The sequence below is a fragment of the Eptatretus burgeri genome, chromosome 6 (genome assembly GCF_056783735.1).
Source record: "Eptatretus burgeri isolate ZD-2024b chromosome 6, Ebu_testis_v1, whole genome shotgun sequence".
Taxonomy (NCBI): Eukaryota; Metazoa; Chordata; class Myxini; order Myxiniformes; family Myxinidae; genus Eptatretus; species Eptatretus burgeri.
In genome coordinates this window covers 65965524-65991859 of record NC_140966.1, presented here as the reverse complement: position 1 = coordinate 65991859, position 26336 = coordinate 65965524, and the positions used below count along the sequence as shown (strand labels likewise).

General features: G+C 42.9%; 1 protein-coding gene and 1 pseudogene across 6 annotated transcripts in view; both read left to right on the top strand.

The window, feature by feature from the left end:
• The window catches only part of LOC147024977 (uncharacterized), a 196278-nt gene extending 190206 nt beyond the window's left edge, over window positions 1–6072 (top strand). For 4 of the 5 annotated variants that reach the window (XM_085885471.1, XM_085885469.1, XM_085885470.1 and 1 more), the window contains 3 exons: window positions 3093–3176; window positions 3412–3527; window positions 4011–6072. In XM_085885471.1, the coding sequence (XP_085741597.1) occupies window positions 3093–3176; window positions 3412–3527; window positions 4011–4157 (347 nt within the window). In that variant the 3' untranslated portion in view covers window positions 4158–6072. The remainder of the gene's footprint in view (window positions 1–3092; window positions 3177–3411; window positions 3528–4010) is intronic. The other variant, XM_085885472.1, reaches the window with a different exon arrangement.
• Window positions 6073–13493: 7421 nt separating this feature from the next.
• LOC147024976 (FRAS1-related extracellular matrix protein 1-like) overlaps window positions 13494–26336 on the top strand; it is a 127656-nt pseudogene continuing 114813 nt past the window's right edge. The window contains exons 1-7 of the transcript XR_015059657.1: window positions 13494–13727; window positions 14092–14165; window positions 14453–14771; window positions 15945–16039; window positions 18735–19108; window positions 23998–24179; window positions 24541–24858. The product of XR_015059657.1 is annotated as an FRAS1-related extracellular matrix protein 1-like (transcript). The remainder of the gene's footprint in view (window positions 13728–14091; window positions 14166–14452; window positions 14772–15944; window positions 16040–18734; window positions 19109–23997; window positions 24180–24540; window positions 24859–26336) is intronic.

Here is a 26336-nt window from a genome sequence, read left to right as displayed (position 1 = left end):
CAAATAATCTTCCGTTCTTGGTAGAATTAACTCAGCCATCCTTTATGATCGGATGTATATAGATTGGGCTGGAGGTTAGTTGGAACTGTCTCCTGAAGAACACGATCATGGCTTCCAATCTGCTTGATCTACTACTTTACAAGTCCTTGTCCTATTTTTGCTCTCTTGATGTGGACATTGTCCAGGTTTCTCACCTTCCTTCGTAAACAAATTTCTTAAGATTAACTCACTTACTCTCTTCATTTGTGAAGGCACACTCCACAGCTCTCTGCAAAACCTCCCAAACTTTATTAGGGCAAAAATGTTTAACACCCTCTTGCTAATGATACCAAACAGGCACTCAACACTTTCTCCACTCGTTTTCTTTAACTTCACAAAGTGCATCTAGCATCACGTCTGACAGGAAAGCTCAGAAATACAAAATACCGCACTTGCTTTTGAGCCATATCGTCTGGCTTTGATTCTCGACTTAAATATAAACTGTTACCTTGGTGCTTTACAGGCAGGATATATTGCACATTGATGAGCACGCCATCCCTCGGATGGACGGTAAGCTGGTGACCCATTCACCGGCAGATGTTAATGATACCACGGTGTGTTTGAAAAAGCGTTGACCCTTGTGTGCCTGCACCCTGGCTGAATTCCAAATGTGTCAGAGCACTGCATCAGTGGTCCAGCTGTGCCTCAGAAATGATACAACCAGCAGTTTGAATTCGTTATTTATCTCAGTTGAATATGCATTCGCGAGAAGAATTTAGCATCCTCAGTGGACTTGAGTTTCCACAGAAAGAGCTTTGTTCGTGTCGGCAAAACATCATATGGGGAAGGCAATATGAAACTCATCTGTGCAGTCTCCATCTTCCAAATATCTGTCCATAACAACTTTCTCCCAGCCAGTGGCTCCCAGCGCACGTTAACACCCGGCCGCATCTCCGGCTTTGTATATATCATCCTGTTTTCTTCCCCTTCTCTCACTTCAGCTGCACTCATGCATTGCCTCTTATTTTTTACGATCACACTGAGATTTAAAAAATATATATTCGTTCTGCACTTCTTCCATGCCCAACTGAGACTTAGCTTCCCAGACTTCACTGAACCAAAACAATCATTCTACATGCCGCCTCACAGACTGCCTGCACGGTATTGTACTTGCCAGATCTTACTTCTACGTTTGACAATCACTGAGAACAGTCAGCATGATTTTGAGGCATGCAATAAAGTCTGACCTTAGCTGCATTGAATTCTTCCAATGACACCCTCCAAGGCAAACAACATTTTCTGCTTTTAACCATACAAGGCTGCTTCCAAATCATGTGGCAAGACTTTCAGAAACCCCGTCCATTAACCTGAAAATGTGTGCAAACAAGACCAACAAAAAAAAAAAACTGAGTGAAACTTATGGGGGAGCCAATGAATGCAAAAATCCGATTCAACCAGTCCGAGCAAACAAATCAAACGAACACTGCCATCCGATGAATGACGTAAAAGCTTAATGATATGGAATTGCATCACAATGATTGACGTTATCACACTGATCTTGAGTATGATCACGTCAATCAAAATTATTGATGTTATATTCATCATGCCGACGTTGTTATATGTTGTCGTACTCCAGTTGAGGCAATTCTTCTATCTCATGTACGTTACGAATTCACGGACAGCAGATCGCATCTCCTCCTCCTCTATTCAACAGAATCGCCAGATGCTGGATCCTCTGTTGTAGGTCACATGAGTTGCTGTGTTTATTCAGTTGGATTTTGCACTGATGGGTCTCCTCTCTTGTCACTTTCATCCAAAATGATCTCAGGAATGTTCATTAGCCCACCCCCCTGCTCAGTGGGAGACGGGGTTTGCAGTTGCGTGTGTCCGTCCGTCCATAACCTTTTTACCATTTGAACTTTTGTCATCAGATTTTCAACAAACCTTTATTTTGAGAATATGGAGAAAACGATTAAAAATTGGGTCAAAATGTGGAAGGGCAAGCAAAGTCATATTGGTTGTAAATAGCCCTTATTAGCCCCGCTGCAGCGCGTCAAGCACTAGATACACCGTGTTGTTATCACTTCCATGTTTCTTTATTTATTTACCATCTTTATTTTTGGTCTGTCTGATTAACCTTGCTTGTATACTCCAACTTGATCTCAAAAATATGAATAAAAACTATGAATATTACATTGTAAATCAAGTTTTGAGTTATACACTGTACAGACAAGTATAGCTACTATACGGTGTACTTGCAAATGTCATCCATAATATGGTGCTAATGGTGAGGGCTTGCCTCTCGTATTGAAGCACAAAAGCGGGTTGATGGATGTGTGCATGAGGGTCGTTCAAAACTGATATGGGCATTTGCTTCCAAAAAGTAGAGTTAGAGCTCAGGAGAGCTCACGATTCTCGTCATCATGATTTATGTTTTCACCCAGAATTATAACACCGCAGTGCTCACGATTTTCTTGCACACCAAACACAAAACTTGGCACGGTTATTGGATTAGGTCGTAAGAGCAAGCAAGGTACGTTTCAAAGTTTGAAAATGTACTTAACATGCAAAAAATTATTTTGATGGTGTGTAACTCTTGGCTAAGGGCTAGCAAGATAGCCGAGAGATCGGCATGCTCACCTTTGAGCCCTATAGCCTGAGTTCTAATCTCGGCCCAGCTATAAACTGTCACCGTGGTGTTGCGCAGTGGAGGGAATTAATCAATGTGTGTGCCGTCTCTTGGATGGACGTAACATCCCCCTCTTCTGGTCCCCCTCTTCTGGCATTAGTTGGTGGACATTAAAGATCCCATGGTGTTCTTCACCAAGTGAATGTGACTTATCTCTGACACCCTGAACAAATTCCAAATTTCTCTTCTGACTACCACTGGGAAGGCAAAGACAAACCACCCAGTGTAATCCTTGCCACGGGGCTGCTTTGGCAGCACTGAACTTGCCTTGAGGCAGAACACCAGAAGGAAATGAACTGTTGTCCAGCTGTTTAGTTATTTTATTTTTCTCTTGCATACAACTACCTCTCTTTTATTTTAAATCAGTCTTTGTCTATATGCTTGATAAGTCACTGCTAACCGTACAGATGCATTCTTCACTCAGGTGACAAAGGATCTTTCAAGAAGTCTTTGTCCTCAAGTTCTCAGAGCTCAGACAAGACTACAACTGCTGCAGACCCTTTTACAGGTAAGGATAGCCACGTTAACTGCTAATTCCAGCCAGGCACACTCCCAGCCAGCCATTTTGCCACGACTCGTTTTCTCCATCGCTCAGGGATCAAATAGTTAAGTCTCCATCTGGTGAATTGAAACTGCTGGAATAGCCTTTAGGGCAGTCAGCATACGGGGACTACCAATGTAAATGAAACACCGGGTTTGTACAAAAAGCTGAAGTTTACAGTGCTGCTGCTGTTACTGTGTAGGTGTCACATGTGGCAGCCCAGAAGCGCTGAAAGCTTTTACAAGAAAAGCCAGCTTGGGCAACCACTCTACACATGCTTCTCAGGACGTCTCTCCAGAAAAAAGGGCCTTGGGCACGGTACATATCACTGAGCAAAACCCTCTCTTGCTATTATCAAGATAACTTGTAGTTAGTTGGTTCTGACAAAGTTTTGCTTGTGGTGGGTGGTGAAATGGAAGCTTCACATCAATTCTTCCCAATCCTTATGAAAACTCCATCACAAATTGTTCATTAGTTGGCAGCAATCGTTCACTTGATTGTTGAACTTTATTTTGCCAGACAAGTAGATTGCCTTCCTGTTTGAATCCTTCTCCGGTACATCCTTTCAAGAATTAAGCATTATTGGATGAAAAAAAAATATTGAAGAGTAATCTTTAAGTGTCGTTCTTCATGTTCACTACCCACTGATGCCGCCCAATTGTGTTTGCCGCCCATCGTGATTTCCCCCATCTTGATCTAAGAAATTAGAAACATTCATACGCGTGGTCCTTGTAACAAACATTGGCAAGCAATCCAAGTAACTAATATTCTGTTCAATAACTTGTGTTTTTGTATCATCAGATTGCCACCGAGGCCGAGCAGCTGGCTTGGGCGAAGCGGGAAAGTGAGCATGTGGAGCAGGCACGGCAAGAACGACTCAGACAAAAAGAGCAGGAAGAATTGGAACTTGCCATTGCTTTGAGTAGATCTGAGAGTTCAGACGCGTAAGATTGCTTGACGAGGAAAATGTAATTTTGACAAAAGGGGGTTTTATGAATGAGGATGGATGATAGGAATACAGTAAGACAGATTCGAGCGACGGCAAATGTTTTGCAGTTTGCTTATATGGCCCATGGATGTTGTCAGATTTTCGAGCAATGTGAGAGAGTTTCCGTCCTGAATGGAGTTGATCACCTTGGACATTTAGAGTTGCGAAAACATCGAAAATAGTTGTCTTGGTGAGCAAACCACCCTGAATGTATTTCTGCGGAGTCTTACTATTCGGATGTCGTGCTGTCCATTTGGGATGCCATACCGGGCAACTATCTTAATGTCTTGTGATCTTGGGAACGGAAGAGTATTTGGTGTGGGTTCCCCAGCCCCCATCCTCCCCATACTCCCATCTTCCCCCTCCTCCTCAGTGTTTTTTATGTTTATCTTTCTTCCCCAAGTTGAAACATTTGTTTCTATCTTTGCTCTATTTTAGTACAAAGGAATGCTTTGATTTTTCTTTCACAGTGCTGCATGTGCTCAGAAATAACTCGTGTTGAATGTTAATATTTCATTATTGTGGAAAGAAGCTATATCGTGGAGATGAATCTTGTTTTGTTGTTGTTGTTGTTGTTGTTGTAGGGATTTAAATTTTTCACGACGGGGTATTACCTCGAATGCACGTTCAGAGAAGGCCCACTGTTTGAACTTTGGATGCACAGATGGGATTGTTTTGTGGTTTTTGGTTTGTTTGTTTTTTTTCTTTCTTTAATCTGGGGTGTTGCAATGTTCTATAAACAAAACTTAGTCGTGAATTGACAACCGCGTCGAAGCGCAGACGGTCTGTCTACGCGTCGACTCCAACTTTTTCCTCATGGTCCAATAGCTGAACAGAAGCACCAAATGCATTTTGGGAATGCTCACCACTTGCGGTTTTTTTTTCTTTTTAATCACCAGTATAACACACTCGCAGTGCAGCTCACTGCAGCGCTCCATTCTCACCGGGTAGGAAGCGTCTCGCCTTGTACAGAATCATCTTAAACCGCCATTACAAAAGATCGGTGTTGTGTGTTTGTCGACGAGAAACACTCCTTTATCAGAGCCCTCTGCTTTCCATGTTGCTGCATGCCATGACTTTCTGCACGTATGGTCAGAGGGTGGTGCAAAGATGTTTTGGATTTGAATTTACCGTCACTCGAGTGAGGTGTAAATATTTTGACGTAACGCGCCAATGATTGTTTTGCCTGAAAGCGTATAATGTTTGTTGTTGTTTTTTTGGGGGGGTTGTTTGTTTTGTTTTTAATGCCAAATTCGTGCTCCAGATACGTTTTGAGACCATGTTCAAGTTCTTACCATTACGATGGTCTCGTCAGACTTGTCGGGTGTGCTCGCTGATTTACCAGGTTAGCTGTGCTTCGAGCTTGGTGGAAAGAGACTCATCCTTTGTTATTTTTTTGTTTGTTTGTTTGTTTGTTTGTTTTCTTGGTCTTGTGTGCCACACATCATTGGTACTCAGGGCCACGTTGAACTGTGGAAACCCCAAAAACATAGCTTTGTGTCATTGGTTTGCATCAAATCCTAAGGCCTAGAATTGTTTTCCTTTCAAAAGTTGCTTTCTTCTCTGCCACATCTGCACATGGTTCCAATCCGTTATTCTGCTCAGGTTTTTGAACTGCATTTAGTGTTAAACACATTTCAATGGCGGTTGCATTTTACAAGTGGTGCTGCATTAGGGATTTGTTGTTGTTGTTGTTGTTGTTGTTGCCTCATTTTGGAATGTGTATTATCATCTGTAAAGATGCAGTTGTGTGAATATTTTAGTTATTGGAGCTGTTGTACATTAAACTGTGGAATGAATATATACATAAAGGATAAGTGAATATTTGAATGTATATTTTCAGTGTATAATAAAATTATCTTCTGCTGGTAAAAATGCTAGTTTGCTTTGATTCCTCACTTGATAAAACTAGCTGTTAACTTGGGATACAAATCTCCAGATACAAATGAGCGGTTATTCTGATTGGAGAATGTGAGCAGCACTACTTTAAAAGCAGCATTTTTTGTGTTTACATTCCAAGATTCCAAAAAGAGGGTGGTGCCACCAACAGGCCATACCTGGGATAGCAGACATTGGTCACTCTTTAAAGGTCATTGGTAATCCAGATGGATTTTTCTTGCTGATAATCTGATGCCAATTTGTATACATTATACCAATGGGAAAGCTCCACAGTAATGTTCGTTGCGTGAATGTTATCAGTGACTGCTTAATTTGCAAGTCACACCAAGCCTCAAACACAGAGTGTTGGAACAATTGGTGGGAACACTCACACAGGTTACGACCTCCCCCTGCTGCGGTGACGTGACCTGCACCTGGAGGCGGCAACGTGGGTCCCGTTAAGAGTTTTCTTAAGCCAGATACACTACTTCAGGACGAGGATTGGCTCTGAAAGCTGGGTCGGTTGAGCTGGGGAGCTGGAGTGCAGGAACCCACCCAAGAATGATGAACCTTCTTTCCTGAGAGCACTGGATCCCAAGCTCGTCACCCACTTTTGCAGCATTCCCCACCGAAGGCAGACCAATACAGACACAGGATGTGAGAAGTAAGAGACTGCACAACATGGAGGGGGACATTACAAATTGACAAAAGATGGAAGTATTTCCTTAATCTTGTGGTTATGGTGCAACACGTGAGCTTACCAACTTCAGATGAGCTAAAGTGGTCCTCGCCAAATTGGGGATGTTTCACTCTTGATGCTTTCACTTTGTTCTAACATTTCTACATCCCTGCTCTGTATCCACATGAAATGCGAAGTTCAACTTTAGCACCTCTTTCACTGACTGCAAGCAGAGGCACATCATCTCTTGAACATGGTGTTGCATTCAACCGCTCCTGAGAATTCCCGGCAAAAAGGTGGAGTTGTGTTTGACACGTGATGGTGATGTTATGCAAAACAAAAAATATTTATTAGGGTGTTTGCAAATGTTTACAATAACCCATCAGCACGATGATGGTCACTTTCAATCCGAGCTGGTGGCTATCTATAGCTCTGAGGAAGTGAAGATCATAATGTTAAAGGAAGTGTCAAAGATTTCCTCTTTAAGCATTTGTAAATGGTGTTGCCAGGCCAAAGTGTGAATGAATAAAGACATTGTTCTCCACTCATAAAATATTATTTCAACTTTGGTAAAATGCTGCATTTAAGGGGATTCCCTTGTAAACATGATTAACCATGTTTACCGTTACATTTGCTTCCTGTAAAACATCCATCTGCCTTCAGTTGATATTGCTTTGTCATTTCTGATTAAAACTATTTAACAACCTGGATGTGTTGCATCAGTTCTAGGAAGATTTAAGTATATTAATTAGTACATTATTAAAACATAACTTTATATATTTTATATTCATTTCACAAATTTAATGAATATGATGCACGTAACGGCTTTTTGTGTAGACGCATTGTAAAAGTTGCCAAGGTTCGGTGAGTAGCGCCAGTCAATGTAATGTTGTTCTTTATCAACGCTGGGAACGTGCCGAAGTAATGATTCACTCCCTTGATCTGTGTAACTGTCTGTACCTCCAAACCCTGGGGAACCTTGAAGGGGCTGTTGTGCTCTTTTCTGATTGGCTGTACTTGGGGTTTGCCTACATTGTTTAGACGGTTTCACTCCTTTCCCAGGAACAAAAAACAGTTATTTTGATTTTGAACTGTGGGAATAGTTACTCTTTCGCAGATGAAAAGCTATTCTCTTTAATCCTGCTTGTTCAATCATTTCCTCCACTCGTCCCTGTTTTCATATTTAGGGCTCGCATTGGTGTGGTTTTTTTTTTTTTTCTCTCTCCTGTATGTGCACTTGTGTACGTAATTAAACATTCTCCTTTGTATGCTGAACCTGAGTGGAAATTGAGTGCATTTCTTCCACAGAAGTCAAATGAAATTATTTGTTTTATGCAGATATGTTTGACTGCCTTTAATGCGTCTAAAGATGAGGAAGCATGTACGTGGGACAAGGATGCGGGAAACTGTATTTCATCAATCAATTACAAGGATTGCAAGAGCCATTGGAGAAATCAACACTGTGTGTCATGAATGATGATGGTCCTTTTGTCAATCGATCCACAACACTAGATGAGAATCCTCCAACCATGAGCTGATTTAGCAAACCAAATGTGGCACGGCACACCCAGCTACTTGACCCCCCCTCCCCCCACCCCGAAAAGTCCCTGACAAATTGGTTAACATTTCTTGATACTCATCCACTATAGACCTAACCTCCTCACTTTGTGCATGCATGAGATGCCGGCCAAACATCATATCCGTCCCCATTTTCTGGGTTTGCAGGTGCCGAGCTCTGACAAGTTTTTTCATTGAACACATCCTCAATGGTTGATTCACTCCGTACCACAACTACAATGCTCACTATATCTAAGTCGGCAGCTGATAATCCTGCCTCAGTAGTCCTTACCTGTGATGAAGTTCATCTCCTTATCACCACTGGGATGTTTAGACTCGAGTAACACAAGAGGAGCCAGCTGATCACCCTTCCATTCCATCCTTTGTGGTCACTACACAATCCAGCCATGCTGGGTCCAGATTGTCTGGTTCACTAACTCCTGGTGCATTACAAATGATCAGATCGTAGATTGTATCTGGAACCACTGGACTTCAACCACACTTGTCAAGTAAGCAGTATTACCTTAATATTATCCATTGACACCCTCTGACCTCCACACCGTGTTGTCAATTAACAGCATGTAACTAAACTTTCTGAGAAACTGGTCCTCCTTCACCAACTCCTTCACCACGACTCCGTTGCAGCCTCTGTCACTCAAGATTTTCAGGCAAGAGAACCCGACTTTCCCCTTCACAACTGGAATCTACCATCTGGCTCCAGTTAGGGGTTAGATATCGACGCTACTCACCGATGGAAGCCTTTGCCACATGCAACAAATATTCCTCTCCAACACATGATTCAAATTCGGAATCAGACACCTGCTTCTTGGACATGTGAATTTTCACCAGACAGTCAGCACTCACTTTGCAAACTTTGCATTTGCAAGAATCATCTGTCAATGCCTTCTTCCTCCAAGACCTATCATGAGCTGCTTCAGCAGCCCTCAGCACCCATGTCTTGGCAACTTTCAAAGATGACAGGCAATCTTTTCCTCCATGCCCTACCTTTAAGTGCATAGATAACTTTACATCTTTACTTTACATCACTGCTTTACGGCTCCCATGGATATGCCGATCTGGAAGTGATGTCCAAGCCGTACCAGGTGGCAGATGGTGGGTGGAAGCTGCTGCATTTGGGGGAGGATACATTCACCCTCTGTTGCCTTCGCACTAGCTTCATGCGCAAACCATTCGCAGGCCAGCCCTCCACGATAATGGCCATCCAGATGATCTTCTTGATCGGATGGTGACCGCTGGTGCCTTGTGCCTGACCCTTTCAAGGGGGCCACACCTAAGGTGCAAGTGGAGGGTCATGCCGCGATGGTTGCAAACCATGTGTTGAAAGTTCTCGGATGCTTGCGGGGGCGATTGAAGCCAGGGCGTGGCATTGATGCCCATTCCTCCATTCCAAAGCACCTGCGCCACTCGAACATCTCTGCCTCTGCCATTGTGGGTGAGACCACTGGGTTGGGGTGGTGGGGCACTTGTGGAATGTAGGCTGGGGGAGGGGGAGAGCCCGATCCCACTTGGGGCCGAGTGGGACCAGGGTTCGGCCCCTTACTGCCATATAGCAGCACTGAAATAGGCCTGATGGCCTCCACCCTCCCCATACCATCCCAGGGTAGCTTCCTGACTGAGCTGCTGAAGGGAATACTTTAACATGACAAGACAATGCAAGTTGAGGCCCATCCCCCCCCCCCCGCAGTTATCAGCTGATCTGACCTCCTTTCTTAGGCCATGTAGGAAGGGCCGAGGGGATTTGCTGACCCGACCAGGATGATTGATGTTGGCCAGCTCTGCCGAGAGCCCCAGATAGGGAAGGAGCCTTGAGTTTAACTCCAGTCAAGAAAACTCCCTTGGCAGCACCGCTACTCTGTACGTCACATGGTTCATGATGTTATGTGATCTGTCTCTGTCTCTGTGTCTTTCTTTCTTTCTTTTCCTTTCCTGTTTGTTTATTCCCTTGCTGGTTATGCTAAATTTTAGCCCCACTAACCTTGCTCTTCCATGAGCCTTGCTTTTGGTGGAAAACGATGAAAAAGGACAGGAACATGAATGAAGAAACATACAGGGGATTGGGGTTGTGAGGGGGGGGGTGGATTCTGTGGAATGTCCATCTGTACTAGTGTGTGTGTGTGCGTGCGTGCGTGCGTGCGTGCGTGCGCGTGTGTGTGCGTGCGTGAACGTATCAGCCTGAAACTTTTCATGTATTCTAAGAAAACTCCACGGAAGTGCATGACTGAAAATTGTGTGTTTGGGTTCATTAAAATGCCGCCTTTGAAGATGATTAATGGCCTTATTTAATTATATCCTTAGTCAGGCGCATCCTCGGTCACCTCGCTCTCTCGAGTCTTAAGGCATATCCTGGGTAACCTCGCTGGGGTCTGAGGCCACCTTTTGGCTTGCTCAACCATGCCTTGATTTGGAAGAAGCTGCAATGATTTCTTAATGATTACGTTTGTTTGTTTTCACTTTCCCCATTAATATTCTCAAATGCCTGTTCATCATAGCTACAAATCGCTGGGTACATTGCAATACTTATTAATGCCTGGAGTTGCCAGCGTTCATGGCTTTATTTCATTTCCGCACATGCCATAACCTCGAGAATCTCTTAAACTAAGCTGAATTACATTCTGTGGTGATAAGTAGTAAGGTATTTCTGTTGTGTGTGTGTGTGTGTGCGTGTGTACGCGCGCTTTCTGTTGGTGTGCATGGTTTCTTTTTGTCCTCCATTTCTTTTTCTTTCTTTTTCTTTACCTGTGGAGTGGTGAATCTTGCAAATAGTTTTTGTACGGTTTACTTGGCGGTGCCTGTGTGGGTTTGAGGGTAAAGCTGTAGCAGCCGAAACCCGAATCCTATCTCGGTTCCTCCTGATGACTCCATGTCCTCTTTATCTATTTGGGTTCCTCCTTATACTCCAGTGCTGTATTTGGTAGGCAAGTGATTATATATCTCCTGTCACCGCTGGCTTGTATTAACAGGAACCCGACTCCTCTGATCAACGGATATTTCTCATATTTCCTATATTATCGTGAGTCCGATTTGCATTCAGGAACAGAACAATTATGGTTAACCATTTTTAAATTGCTACTCTTTCGGCTAAATGCTGAAAGTGGTGTTAAAGAGATTATTTGAATGACATTTCTCGCTCGCAACAGCAGGTTAAAAGTGTCCAGCAAGCATAACGGAGTCACTGAAAGCACACGCAGCGCATGCGCGAAACCTCGCTCGCATTGATACGTCATTTTGAATGTGTGTATTATCATTTACGTCGCTACACAATGAATTATCCTCATCAGAAAGGCTCCGCCCTCCCTTTCTCCAACCCTCTTCATCCTCATAGGAAAGGCTCCGCCATCCCTTTCTCCAGCCCTCTTCATCCTCATAGGAAAGGCTCCGCCCTCCCTTTCTCCAACCCTCTTCATCCTCATCAGAAAGGCTCTGCCCTCTCTTTCTCCAACCCTCTTCATCCTCATAGGAAAGGATCCTCCCTCCCTTTCTCCAACCCTCTTCATCCTTATAGGAAAGGCTCCTCCCTCCCTTTCTCCAACCCTCTTCATCCTCATCAGAAAGGCTCCGCCCTCCCTTTCTCCAAACCTCTTCTGAGACTAGAAATCTTTCTTGGGTACAAGTTTCAACGACTACCCATGTGATCTATTTTTATTTATTTTTTATGTACATAGTCGAGGCTCTTGGAAAAGCTTGTACTGTACATTGGATGGATCAGGACCGAACAGCATAGAGAGCGGGGAAACACCAACAGCAGAGTATAAGGCCAAGATAGAGGGAGACTTGGAGAAGCAATTGGTGGGGGAGGAATGGAGGGGCAGGAGAGGAGGCACACGGTGGACAAGATGGATACAGAAGGAAACTCAGGAGGGAAACTGGAAATTTGTAAGGAGGAGGAATTGGGGTGGAGAGGGTTAACGAGTGCAGAAAAGATCATGGTTTTGGTTTGGGGAACAGCCGTCTTGAAGACCGGGAGGGAACAATGAGATTGAATGGAGTCTGGAAGTTGATTCCTGTGGTGTTGGGAGTTGCATGAATATGAAGGAGTGCATGATGAGGCGGAACTGGAAGTGACGTCAGCAGGCTGTGGAGTGTGGAGCACGAGACGTGATGAAAGCAGGTGAGCGAAAGATCCTTTGTGTGGGATGTCTTTGCTTACACACAACAGTTCCACAGGTGCGAAAAAAAGTGCAACAAATTGAGTGGAGGTGAGCAGTGATCCTGGATTTTGGTAGTTTCACCACAAGGGAGTTGATGGTAGACTACGTGTGCCCTGCAGAAACTTGAGGGGGCAACAAAGCATGGAAAGAGCAAAGGGTGCAAGACCAGAAAAGATGTGTGTTCCCTTCCTGTACAGCCTTTTTGCTGCTGGTTGCATCATTGGTTTGGGGTGCCTCTGTGCCGCTGATGCAGTGCCCCTATTACCAGTACACTGGTGCTCATTATGCCAACCTCGGAAGGATGACTGACTAAGTCAACCCCCCCACCCCCGGTGTTAATCCAGCGGCCAACGGGGCTTGAACTCAGGACCCTCGGATCCCAAGCCACCACCCGAACCGCAAAGCCATCGCCAGACTTCAAGGAGATGATTTGAAGACAGAGAGACCACCGACCTGTCTGCGATGGTGACATAATAGACCCATCGACCCCGCGTCATCACGTTAAGATTCCAACAACCTTGAAGGCCTCGGTTTCTACGGCGTCAAGCTGAGCAACGTGTGAGGCAGGGGGTCCAGCCCAGAGGGGAGAGCAGCACTCCATCAACCTGTGGATGAAAGCCTTGTAGGCGATGCGATAGTTCAGGTGTGCCAAGGAAGTACTTTGTCTGCGCAACGGAGGATGCCCAGTCGGTGGCTGCCTTTGGAGGCCAACTTTGAAATGTGGAAAATCAACATTATTTACTAAAAAAAATAAAAAATTTACTAAAAATTTTCCTATCTCCACCTTATTTATCTCTTCCTTCGAACCCACTGCTATAATTATCCCCTCCTCCCTTATATCCAAGCTCCTCAACTCTCCTTTTTCTCAAATAGAATTAGCTCCCCCCCATGCGTACGTAATAAATAGACGGTGACTAATAAACCATAATTCCCTTGAAAGGTCATGAACACTATTAACCTTGAGCTTTGGGATAAATGTCGGTTGTTAATCCAAACCAGACTGCATACTCCAAATGGCCACTCGATCCGAGAGGAATCCACGCTCCACTTGGAAGTCTGCTCCGGGAATCCGGCGACACGAGTCCGTCCCAATGCTTGGAGTCCTGTGCAGCGATGCGTCTGGAAGTGATTTGGTCCGCGTTTGCGGAATTTCCAAACAAGAGGATGTCCTGCTTGGTTGCCGAAGCAGGGAAAAGAGGGTGCATGCTGCTTGGAAGCCATTTCGGGCCCGTGACTCCAGTTTGAAAGTAAGTTTGTCCCCACCTGGCCACCTGGCCGCGTGTCATTTCACTCCGGTAACCTCACGGGTTCAAACAGCACTGCACTTCATAATCCTAAAAAATCTCGAATCACCAGGAAGCCTCATTCCGTCCGTCTGCAGTGGATGATGCGAATCGCTCCCCCTCTGATCCCCCGTTCCAACCTCGTCACGTGGGCTCGATTGTTGATTGTCCTCCTTCCCATTGTGATCCAATGTGCACGTGATTTGTAATTGTGATTAATTTAATACAATAAAATCAAATATTATTTACCGCCTCCAAATGTTGAAGTGAGATTACCTTGAAGGTACCTTTTGATCTCTCTTACCTGGATTGGAATCTCCTCCTCCAGGTAGTAACTGGAGGTAGTAATGTCCCGATCAAAGTGTGCACGGTCCGTCGGAAGGACGTTAAGCTGGAGGAGCCGTCTGCCAGCGCTGGTCGCTGAAAGTTAAAGATCCCACACTACGATGTCTTCCGTGCACAGCGGCGAGTTATCGCCGGCACGCTGAACAAACTACAAATTCCTCCTCAGATTTTTTTCACTCGAACTTTGGGCCTGGCCAGCCGGTCCGTGTAAGACTTGAGTCATAAACTAACCCTGGCCTGCCAGAAACGAAGGTGTGTGTTGTTGTAGTTGGAGATGTAGCAGATGTATATTTGCAGATGTTGAATCAATGATGGCAATACAAGTTACTCTGCTCTGTTGTCAGGGCTAGGAACGCGGCTGAGGATTTTCAGGGTCCTCATCTCCAAGCTGAGGACATGAATTCCAACCCGACCACACAAACAAAATACAGGTCCACATGCGGTTTGCTGGTCTTGTGTGCTTCACTCTGTGCGTTTTGCGTACCCGCGAGGACCTCCTTTGTCCTACACAACAGCGGCATATCCGTGCCTCGAGGCCGGGAGGTGTTCGTGGACCCCGACGCTCTGCGCATCTCCGCTCCTTCCTCACCTAACGACCCCTGTCGTGTAGAGATTGTGAAAGTGGAGGCCATTTCGCAGCGCGTCGGGAAACTCACGCCAGTAGTGAGTGTTCATGAAGGATTAATATATTCATGGCTTTGTACATTCCACTTTGATATGTCCATCAGGTGGTAACCGGTCCATGAGGTGGTAACCGGTCCATGAGGTGGAATGGAATTTTGCATCAATAATGTGGAAAGTACGTGTGATTGACATGTTTTTGCCCTTGACCTTTTAACATTTTTCAGCGACACTTAACTGAAGGTTGTCCGATCAGAACAAAATTGCCCTTTCTTGATAACCGAGAGCAAGGCACATTTAATCTTAATTTACATCATACCCCTCCGGGTTGAAGGTCAAGGTCACACACCCCGAGGAATACTAAACCACCATCTCGGTTTTTCTCCATTTTTGCCAACGTCCGAGCTGGATCTTGGAGCCGGCTGAGATGTTCGGAATGAAATTTCACACCAATAATGGGAATAAAAACTATGCGGGGTTGACATATTTTGACCTTGACCTAATTTTTAAGGTCATGACCCAATTATAAACATTTTTCACATTTTTCACCACTATTCAACTTAGGTTTGTCCGATCAGAATGAAATTGCTCTCTCGAGATAGCTTTGATCAAGGCGCAATTACGCTTCATTTACATCATATCCCTCCTGGTTAAAGGTCAAGGTCAAATGGCGGTCTGAAAAAAACTTGTTTTTGTCAATACGGAATCTCAAAGACCGCTTGGCCTTCCAAGATGTTATTGCATCATCATAGTGGACCTGCACTGAAGTTGTGCACCTGATATATGATTCGTGTCCTTGACCTACTTTTTCAGATTGCGACCGAATTAACAAAAAACACCTTTTTGATCATAACTTGAATAATTTTCCTCCAAGTTTTTCACGATATTGAGTTTCATGGAGAGACCAGAGATGGGGACATATTTTCTTTATTTACACTATCTGTAAATGTTGAAGGTCAAGGTCATATGGTGGTCCAAAAATAAAATGGCCATCATCGGATCATGGGCTCATGGTAAGTCGTGGGTGATTGCCAAGGATAAGCCTCTCCTGGTTGGGGGGAGGTTTACCCTTGGCGATTGCTTTGTCATCGTAGAAATCTTGTTTCTAATTGCTTATGTGGCCTTTATAAGCTTTTCATCAATATTTGTTTATTAATAGTGAATATCATTCACAACATAATCTGTTGCCAAAAGAGAATGCGTGTGTCTGTCCAGGTTTTTGACTGCTACTTCAAGGCCCGGGAAGTAAAGTACACACACAATGGCTCTCCTTTGTTGGATGAAGACAGGGTGCTTCTTCGACTATTCAGGTGACATTTTATTGGAAAGTGGTGTGGAACATGGTTCTCCTTCTCCTGCATCTCTATACACATCAAAGGAACAGATGCTGCTGAAGTGCAGGCTCTGATGGACTATCTGACTAAGGGCCATGGCCTTTCTGCTCAGAGCAAATTTTAATTTATTGATTTTAATACCGAGGTTGGGACTGGCAGGAGGGTCTAAAGGTCCTTACACTCGCCACTATGGTGTCTCGTCTGGGTTCAAACCCTGACCCAGCTATGTACGGTCATCCCGGTGTTTCACAGGCAGAGTGACATTAAAGACCCAATGTTGTTCTTCGTGAAGACTATGCGAGCTATCGCCAGCAACATGAACAAATTCCAAATTCCTTCCCTAATTACTGCTGGGAAGACAATCGCAAACCACCCAATATAACTCTGAGCCAATAAACTGCTTTGGCAGCTCCGACGCTCGATAACAGCAAATAGCACATTGGAGAATACACAGGTCAAGGCACGTTGAAAAACTCAACGACATGCAGTGGCCTGCAAAAGTATTCACCCCAGACCAATAATGCCAAATTTCGATGAATTAAAAATAATGCAGAAACAATTGTGTGAATTCCAACTGAACTTTTTTTTTTATCTATAAATGAAATGATCAAACTAAACACTGATATACATTTCAGGAATACCTGCAAAAAACATGTACAAATCAAAATTCACTGGTTGTAAAAGTATTCAGCCTGTTCAGTCAGTACTTGCTGGAAGCACCTGTTGCAGCAATGACTGCTACGAGTCTTTTTGGGTAGGTCTCTACTCGCTTTGCACAGTGAGATGGTGAAATATTTGCCAATTCTTCATGTGAAAGTTGATCTAGTTCTGCCAAGTTTGATGTTAATCGGCAATGGACTGCAATCTTCAAGTCTCGCCATAAATGGTCAATCTGGTTCAAGTCAGGACATTGACTGGGCCACTCAAGAACATTTATTTTCTTCTTATTGAGCCACTCCAGTGTGGCTTCAGCTTTGTGCTTCGGATCCTTGTCCTGCTGAAATGTGAATCTCCTACCCAGTTTCAGATTCATGGCTGACTCGAGCAGGTTTTCATCAAGGATTCTCCTGTATTTTGCACCGTCCATTGTCCCTTCTATCATATCAACCTTGCCAGTCCCTGCTGATGAAAAGCAGCCCCATAACCTGATCCTACCACCACCATGCTTGACAGTAGGTATGGTGTTAACTGGGTGATGTTAAGTCTGTTTGCACCAGACTTAACTTTCTCGTATGATCACAAAATGTTTCTCCACATGCCTGCACGATCATTAAGATGCTTTTCACGAACTCCATATGAGCTTCTTTTTCAGTAATGGCTTCTGTCTTGCCACCTGTCCATAGAGGCTAGCTCTGTGAAGGGAACGGAATATTGTTGATTGATGAACACTGACCCCCATCTCGCTTGGACATAGAGCTTTGCAGATCTATCAAAGTCCTTGTTGGATTTACAGTGACATCCCGAACCGGTTTCCTGCTTGCTCGGCTGCTGAGTATGATTCAGGTAGTATGATATGCCTTCCACTTCTTAATGATGGATTTCATGATACTCAAAGGGATAATGAGTGACTTTGAAATCCTCGTATAACCCTCTCCTGAACGGAGCTTCTCCACCACCTTATGTCTGACTTATTTGGAAAGCTCCTTGGTTTTCACATTTGTCTTGTTGGTTAACCAGGTAAGTTTTACCTTAAAACTCTTTATATAAGTGGGGGAGTTTCATTTTTAAGTGAAACCACTGATTACATTCAGGTGAAATCTATTGCACTTGTTTTGTAACCATTCAAACAAATAATTTGCTGCTGCAGTGATTTAAAGGGTTTATTAGGCAAAGGGTTTGAATATTTATGCAACTGAGAATCATCTGATTTTCTCTGTCAATCTAACTTGTTCACATTTTATCTGCATATTTTAGCTTTATCACTTTGGAGTAGATTGTGAAGACTCTATATATTAAGTTTGATTTGAAAGCATCATGAAATAAGCTCAGGTGGCATCAAAATGTGAAAACTTTGGAGGGGGGTGAATAATTTTGCAAGTCTCTGTATAATGGCAACAACTATGGTGTAATTTTGGCATTTTGATGACCTATCTATCTGTCTATTTGTATAATAGCCTCAGCAATGTTAAGCACACACACACACACACAAACACACACACACACACACACACACCTCCACAGTCTACAGAGAGATGGGAGAAATGGTCAATTGACAAAATGAATAGAAAGACTGAGAATATGGAAGTGAAAGAAAAGTGGGGGAGAGTGAGATGATCAGAGAGAAAATAGAAAGAGACAACATTGAAGTATGGGTAAAGAGAGAATATAGTCTATGCGCATACATGGTGTATGTAACCAAGGAGACTGCTTAGGCAGCACCAACGCTCTGCACAGAGTATGGTCCAAATGGATGGATACAGGATGTATGCTGAAAGGGGAGGGCAGGACTTGTTGAGGAAGTGAGCAATATTCTACCATTTTGCAGACGTTATTTTTATGCGCCCATACAAATATCTCAGAATATTTTACATCTTGTAGAAATCTGGAAGGAATCTCAAATATAATGGGAAGCTTTTCTAAAGTTTGGCTTCTTATTGTGCACTTGATTGTGACAAGTACTAGTGAGCCTACTTGGAGGGAAATGGATTACCTTTTTCTGTATATCCAACAGATTCACTGACTTGGACACGTATGTGGAATCCTTTTGGTTCCATGTATCCATTGTAGCTACAGAAAGCAGTTCACCTGGTCCGGCATGGCTCGGAGACAAGCTTCTGCAAGTCTCCTCATTTCTGAGTGTGTCAGGTCCTCTTAATGCCGAAGTCCTTCACATCAACCCTCTTGGTTCCTCGAGTTCTGCCTCCACCAACCTGAGTTGCATTGTAAAGCTGTTGGCTCAGGAGCTGCTATTGCCCACAAGTGGCCATTTGATCATATCACAGGAAGATCTCACGAGTAGTGATGATGCCAATATTGATGAAGAGCTTAATTCTGGACGTGGCGACACACCACACATTGCTGTGCCATTCAAAAGCACCGCAGCAGGTAAGACAATTACACATTTGCTCAATACAATGCTCAAGTAGCATTGCTTTGCATTTCAATTAATTAATAGTAGGCATGCCTTCCATCACTCCACTGATGGGTTTAAGAAAAAGATGGTATGTTACACTTCACAAACTTATTGCATGTCTGTCTGTGTCAATGAGGATGGATGTAAAATGAAGTGAAACATGTGAAAAATTGATCTTTTATACTATGTTGTTGTTATTGCTGGTGTGGTGGCTGTGGTTGTTCTTTGTGTTCTCCTTCTGTGTACTTTTATATATTTTTCTGTTGCTTCAAGACGTATCATGAAGTACGGTAGGACTCCATATAGAGGGCTGATACAGGGAATAATGGCCATCCATTCAAATTTGCACACAATCATACACTTATAAACTACTATAGAGTGAAGTTATGTGTTTAAAAGCCATAACTTTTATTCTTGTGCATTTTCTGAGCAACGAAGACTTAAAAACAAGTCGGTAGGCGGCGATCGGTCGCCAAGCATGGAAACTATAAGATATAGAGCAAAATGGATGTCATTTTGCGGATATGGAATCGCGTTAACATTATGCATATCAAATCTCATCCAGTTCCATCTACTGATAACTACTCGGTATCCATTTGAATGAAAAGTACCGAAAATGCGGTTTGAAATCGGAAATCCCCAAAGTTTGCGGGGGTGCTGTGGGTGAACAAAGATCGAAATCGAAAATCCGGCTCGATCGTTTGTGCACAATGTGAATTTTCATGACCATCCGACCATAACCCTAGGAAGAGTAGCATTTGGCGCGAAGGCACCTCCAGCTCTCGTATATTATCGATGTTTGCACTAATTGACCTTTGACCCCTGACCTAAGCGAAATCGGTGAATATGTCCTTCCTGAGGCGAAGTTGTAGTACTCATTGAGTACCATGAACCTGCAAAGTTTCATTCGTATCGATGCACTCACCTGGTCGCTAGGGGGCCTTCAATTTTCAGCAATTTTTGCGCATACCCTAATTGTAGGGGGCGCTGCGGGTAAAGTATTCTATATATCACAAAAACCGGAATATATTTAATGGAGCATCACCTGAAGATCATCCGTGCCAAATTTCATAACCCTACGTGGGATAATGGCTTTCGGAATTGATTTAGTGTGAACAGTACCGATTTTGAAGGTTTTTCGGTTGTTGCTACGGAACCAAAGCGTCCCGAGCAACCATCACAATTTCCAAAGCACGAGATCATAAGATGTACCTACCACCCGAGTTTGGTCAAAATCCGCCCACGTTTACTACCAATTATGCTGATGACAAACGAACAAACATCCAAACAAACAGACAGAATTACTGACAATAAGGGTCACCTATTTCAGTGACCCAATATATGCCAGAATAAATCGCTAAAGTACCACATCAGGAGATCGCTAAATCACCAATTTGTACTTCTTTTTCTTCTTCAATTTCCTCCTTATAAAAACAATGTAAAACTGTAGCCCAACCTAGCTCAATAACTGCGGAAGCTATGATGGTGATTCCAATGCGAGGAAGTTACTTTGTTTCTGAGCGAGTGCAAGCAACCCAAAATTTAAATATATACAAGACATTAATCGTTTAATTATGAAAAGAAAACTGTCATGTGGACTCAACCAAACCAGGCAAGGATTGTGGGAAAGGGGAAAATAGACACTGGACAGAACCATTCCAAAAGTGATAAATATCCAAACCATCACTCAAATCAACTGCAACAAGTGTTAAAACACTTTAATAACATAGATGGATTTAATCCATACCAAAATAGCAAAATATATAAAACATTAAGCATTTTATTACTTTAAAAAATTACATGCGAAAAATAAAATAAAAAACAAGTCCAGGTATGTTCAAAGTACACCGCCCCATGTCAAATAAATAAATAACAAATCCGCCAGTGTGCGACATTGCCAGAGCACCTGAGGCAGCCCACAATGCCTCCGTGCAGCATGTGGAGATCGAATTGGGAGGGAGCGGTGTACAATAATTGATTGATTAATTGATTTATTGCGTAATTAAAATAAATTAATAATTATCATAAAATAATTAATTTCTTAATCAATTGACTAAAAGCGTACCTAAACCACCACTGTTTCATCCCAATCTCTAACTTTTTGAAAATTAATTAACTGATTAATTGATTAACCCAAAAATCAAAAACACCCTTTATAGCCAGATCAGTTGGTCACTGTCATGTCCAAATATCAGCTTCCTAGCTCAAAAGATGCCTGAGATGTTGCTCAGATGAGAAAGAAAATAAATAAGGAATTAATAAATCGATAATAGGTAATTAATGAATTAATTGATGAATCAAAAAACAAATAAAATAAACCAATGTCACCCGCAGGGTGACCCATATCTTGCCAAAAGGTGACCACGTGTGACTTTGTTAAGGTCACACTGAGGTGAACAGAGCTGCTATCCACCAGGCGCGACTCCTTGAGGAATATCTGCCTCCGAGAGATTCCGATGAGAATCGTTCTAGAGTAACCATGAAAAGTATGCTTTTGCCTCATAACGTCACCAAATGATGTCATAATGTCTCAAGCTTGACATATCTAGAAAGCACTCATCGAGGTGTTCAATTTGAGGTACTACACGATATGGTTCCTAAAACTTGAAAATTTGACCTTGGGGTCAAATATGTTTGACCTGAGGCGCTAACCATGAAGGTCAAGGCCAATCGCCACCAAAAATTAATCAGCTGAGCGCCAGACCATGAACTATATTCCCATGAAGTTTAAAGACGATCCGATCAAAATTACTCAAAAAATAAGGGTTTCGTTGACTCCCCTGATTTGCGACAAAGTGACCTTGACCTTTGACCTTGACCTTCAAAATTTTATGCACTGAAAGGGACCTCCTATAGGCCTCTGATATGCGAAGTTACAAAAATTTCCAATGATAACTGTGCTCTGCAGAGTGATTTATACGTGATTACAGACCAAAAAAACAAAAAAAAAACATACAAGCTGACTAACATATCTTGCAAAACTTCGTTTTGGCAAGATAAAAATATCGTTTTTGCCAAAGCACTTGTTCACTATTGTGCCCATATTTCAGCTTCCTAGCCCAATGGATGGCTGAGATATTGTTTGGACAACCAGATAAACAAGAAAGAAAATAACTGATGAATTAATTTTGAAATTAAAATAAATAAATAATAATCGTAAAATAATTAATTGATTAATCAAAAAATAAAAACATTGTTTTTTTTGCCAAAACACATCTTCACTTTTGTTCCCAAATTTCAGCTTCCGAGCTCAAAGGATGGCAGAGATATCACCTGGACAAACAAAAAAAAAAAAAGTAAAAACTAAGTGCTCCCTTTCTTCAGCACCCAGTGATGACATCATACATCGCCTGGATGTGGATTGGGAAGGAGCGGTGTACAATATATAATACAATAGAAAGCAAAGGCCATCCGTGTCTGCTTTAGGGATATGTTTAAAGTTTGGCGGTGTAAGGAGCGAAGAGGGGGAGATTTTTAATGTGATATTTATCACAGCCTTTTTAGATGATGACTACTGAATAATATACAACACTACAATAAGAGGAAGATCAAAATTGAAATGCAAAGCCCGTTCACATTCAAAATGTGTAGCATTTTATATTCAACCTCCACCCCCTCCCTCTCATGTCATTCCGTTTTTTTTTTAGTTTATGATCTGCTGTGGTTCGCAATGCCATGCAGATTGCATAACAAGCCAAGGTATTTATGCATTTGTGATAAAGCAGCAAACATTGTGTGTTTACTTGACTTTAAATCCCATTTGCAAGACACAAATGTTGATCTGAATTGTAGCATCATGGAATACTGCAGTATCACGGAGTATGGTATCACGGAGTATTATTGCTATACTCCATATTATCCATAACAAAATATAGGAAACGTTAAGCATTTTATTACTTACAAAAAATTGCAGAAAGAAGAAGCAAAAAACATAATAAAAAAAAACATAGAGGGATGAAATCTCAAAAAAAAACAACAACCAAACAAGGTAGGAATTGACACCACATTACGATGCCACAGCACAACACCATAATCCTCTTATGGATTACCATCACAACATCTTTTGACATTTTACTTTTGTTCTGGGATTGTGATGGTGAAGAAGAATAACCATGAAAAATGACACCACATTACAATGCCGCTATATGACACTGCAATCGTCTTATGGCCGGCATCACAATAAGTTGAGACATTTTACTTTTGTTGTGGGATTGTGATGGAACAACGTATAAAGATATCGTGATTGTAATCCATAAGAGGATTGTGGTGTCGTATTGTGGAATCGTAATGTGGTGTGAATTCTTTCCTTGTTTGGTTGTTTTTTCAGATTTCATCCCTCTGTTTTTACTTGTTTTTTAAGTTAAAAAAATATATTTTCTTCTTTCGATATGTAATTTCTAAAAGATGCCTGCTGTCGTAAAATAATAAATGTTACCTTTGAAAACACCGTGTTAAACTCCCATTCTCACTTATTCTTCTTCTTCCATTCCAGTAAAAGACGGGCTTTTAAAATAGGCATCTTAAAAATTAAACGGACACAAATTTTGGATGTTCAGAATATGAATACATTACCAGGACAAAGAGGGTTCCACAGGGGTGGAGGAGGTCTTGCTCCACCTTTCCTGCTTTGGGCATCTTGCCCACAATGCTCTAAACCTGCTGTCCAGTAAATATGCCTCGACATTGCAATCATGTTTGTCCAGGCTTCTGGAAAATCTTTATTTATATATTTCTTTTTTAATACCAAATCTTGTATCATGAAGCTTGTTGAATCACATTACTGGATATCATTTTTATTGTTATCCTATCTCGTTTTAAAGTACTGTAACAGACAAATTTTGTCTCATTTTGTCTCACGCAGGCTTGCGTCCCAAATCTGAATGTGAGCATGCCAGGTGTGAAGTGTTGAAGACCAATCACTTTAGTTGTGACCACTTTCTGCACATAGGCCTCCGCTATGAGCACCTCGGGGCCTCTTCACCAGATGTCGATTATGTTCCCATCTCTGTGGAGCTGTCAGACACTTATGGAAGCCTTATAGAGGTTTGATTGTCCCTTCAAGAAACTGTTGACTCCTGTTGTTAGTGACGTCAGAATAACCTTTCAGCCTTAAAACAAAGAAGACACTCCCTGGATGTCGATCAGTTCTCTTCTAGTACTGTCTAGTCTTTTTAAACAGAGCCTTTGACATTAATTTCAATAATTTAATTTTTTTCTGACTTAGTCGTTTGTTTATCTATTTATTTATTGTTTTGATTTTTTTTGTTTGTTTGTTGCCATTATTTTATCCAAGTTAATTTAGTTTTAGAGTCTCATAGTATTGCACTCTGTGATGGCTTTGATTTTGCTCTTTGAAGCCAAGCATGGTACACTATTTTTTTTTCTCTCCCTCCCTCAATATCAGGCGAAACGTTTGTGGTTGCCAGTGCATATCGACAATGCTGGGCCGAACCATCGACCCATCGTGACATCCTTCTCTGATCTTGACGTCGACCAGTTCGTGCTGACTCCTCTCACCACCAACTCCCTCGATGCTCAAGATGAAGAAACACCCCGTGATCATCTCAAATTTGCTTTGACTCAACCACCTGACTTTGGCTTTTTCACTCACCTTGATGATCACACAAAACCTATCAAGTCTTTTTCAAGGAAAGACCTCAGCAATTTGCTTATTGCCTACCAGCCACCCAATGCCAGCAGCCCTGAACGGCGTAGTTTCAAGGTATATTTATAAGCCCAGTGAGGGTCAGCGTGACATTTTCAGGAGTGTTGTTTTCTTTTGTTGTTGTTGTTTTATACAAAGTTAAGGATTGTGGAGGAGCTAGAACATCGAACAGTTCAGGATGTAACAACAAAAGGAACAGCAGAAAAAGAGGGGAAAACACACCAACAGCACAGATGAAGGACAAAATAGAGGGATATTTGGACAAATAAGGTATATGTGGAAGAATGAGGGATATGGGAGGATGCATGGGGTTTGAAGCGAGGAGGGGAAATAGGAAAAAGGTAAGGAGATTGAAAGGACAATCCATTGGGATCATACTCTGTACAGAGCATTGGTGCTGCTCAAGCAGTCTCCTTGGCTATTGGGCACAATCCTGGACGGGTCACCACTCCGACACAGGATACCAGCAGGCTGGCACTCATTTTTCCGACCTCAGAAGGATGACAAGCAGAATCAACCCCACCTGGTATTAATTCAACAGCCAAGTGGGATTTGAACTCAGGATCCTCAGATTCCAAGCCCACCACCCACACCATTAAGCCAATTACAAGGAAATTTTGCACAGGAGGAGGCCATTTGGCCGATCATGCTTGCAGATTTAATAAATCCGTCAATACCCCTTCCCTTCGTGTGCAGCCTTTTTGGCTGCTGCACTGATCCTCATTTCGCCGTCCTCAGAAGGATGACGGGCTGAGTCAACCCTCTGGTGGTAATTTAGCGGCCAACAGGGCTTGAACTCAGGACCCTAGGATCCCAAGTCTCTTGGGATCCAAGTCTTCATCAATGATCTCTCGGACTCTCTGGAAAATCCTCTATTTCTCTTTGCCGACGACTCCACCCTCTGCCGTACCATCTGTCATCCCTCAGACCGGCAAGCAGCAGCTTCTTCGCTCACTGCAGATCTGGATAAAATCACAAACTGGTCCAACACGTGGAACATGTCTTTCAATCCAGACAAATCTCACACTCTCACTATGTCTCTTCGAAAGGACCGTTTAGAACCCCCCCCCCCATCCACTTTCTCAACAATCCTCTGGAAGAAGTCTTTTCTTTCAAGATTCTGGGTCTCACTATCTGCCAGGACCTTTCCTGGGAAAGTCACATTTCCAACCTCGCCTCAAAAGCCAGTCGCCGACTGGGAATCCTCCGTCGTGCAAAGTCCTTCCTCGGCCCTCTTGAGCTCCTGACCACTTACAAAGCTTTTGTCCATAGCCTGATGGAGTACTGCTCTCCCCTCTGGGCTGGTGCTCCTGCCTCCCACCTTTCTTGGTTTCACGCTGTCGAAACCAGGGCATTTAAGATCATCGGCATCTCCCGCAATGAAGCTGAGTCTTTGGGCCTCTCACTCAATCACCGCAGGTTGGTCGGTGGTCTTTCTGTCTTCTACCGACTCCTCTCCAGCCTTGCCCCCCCTGCTCTCTCTGCGATTTGTCCCCACCACATTTCCACAGGGCGCTCAAGGTCCGCCAACAACC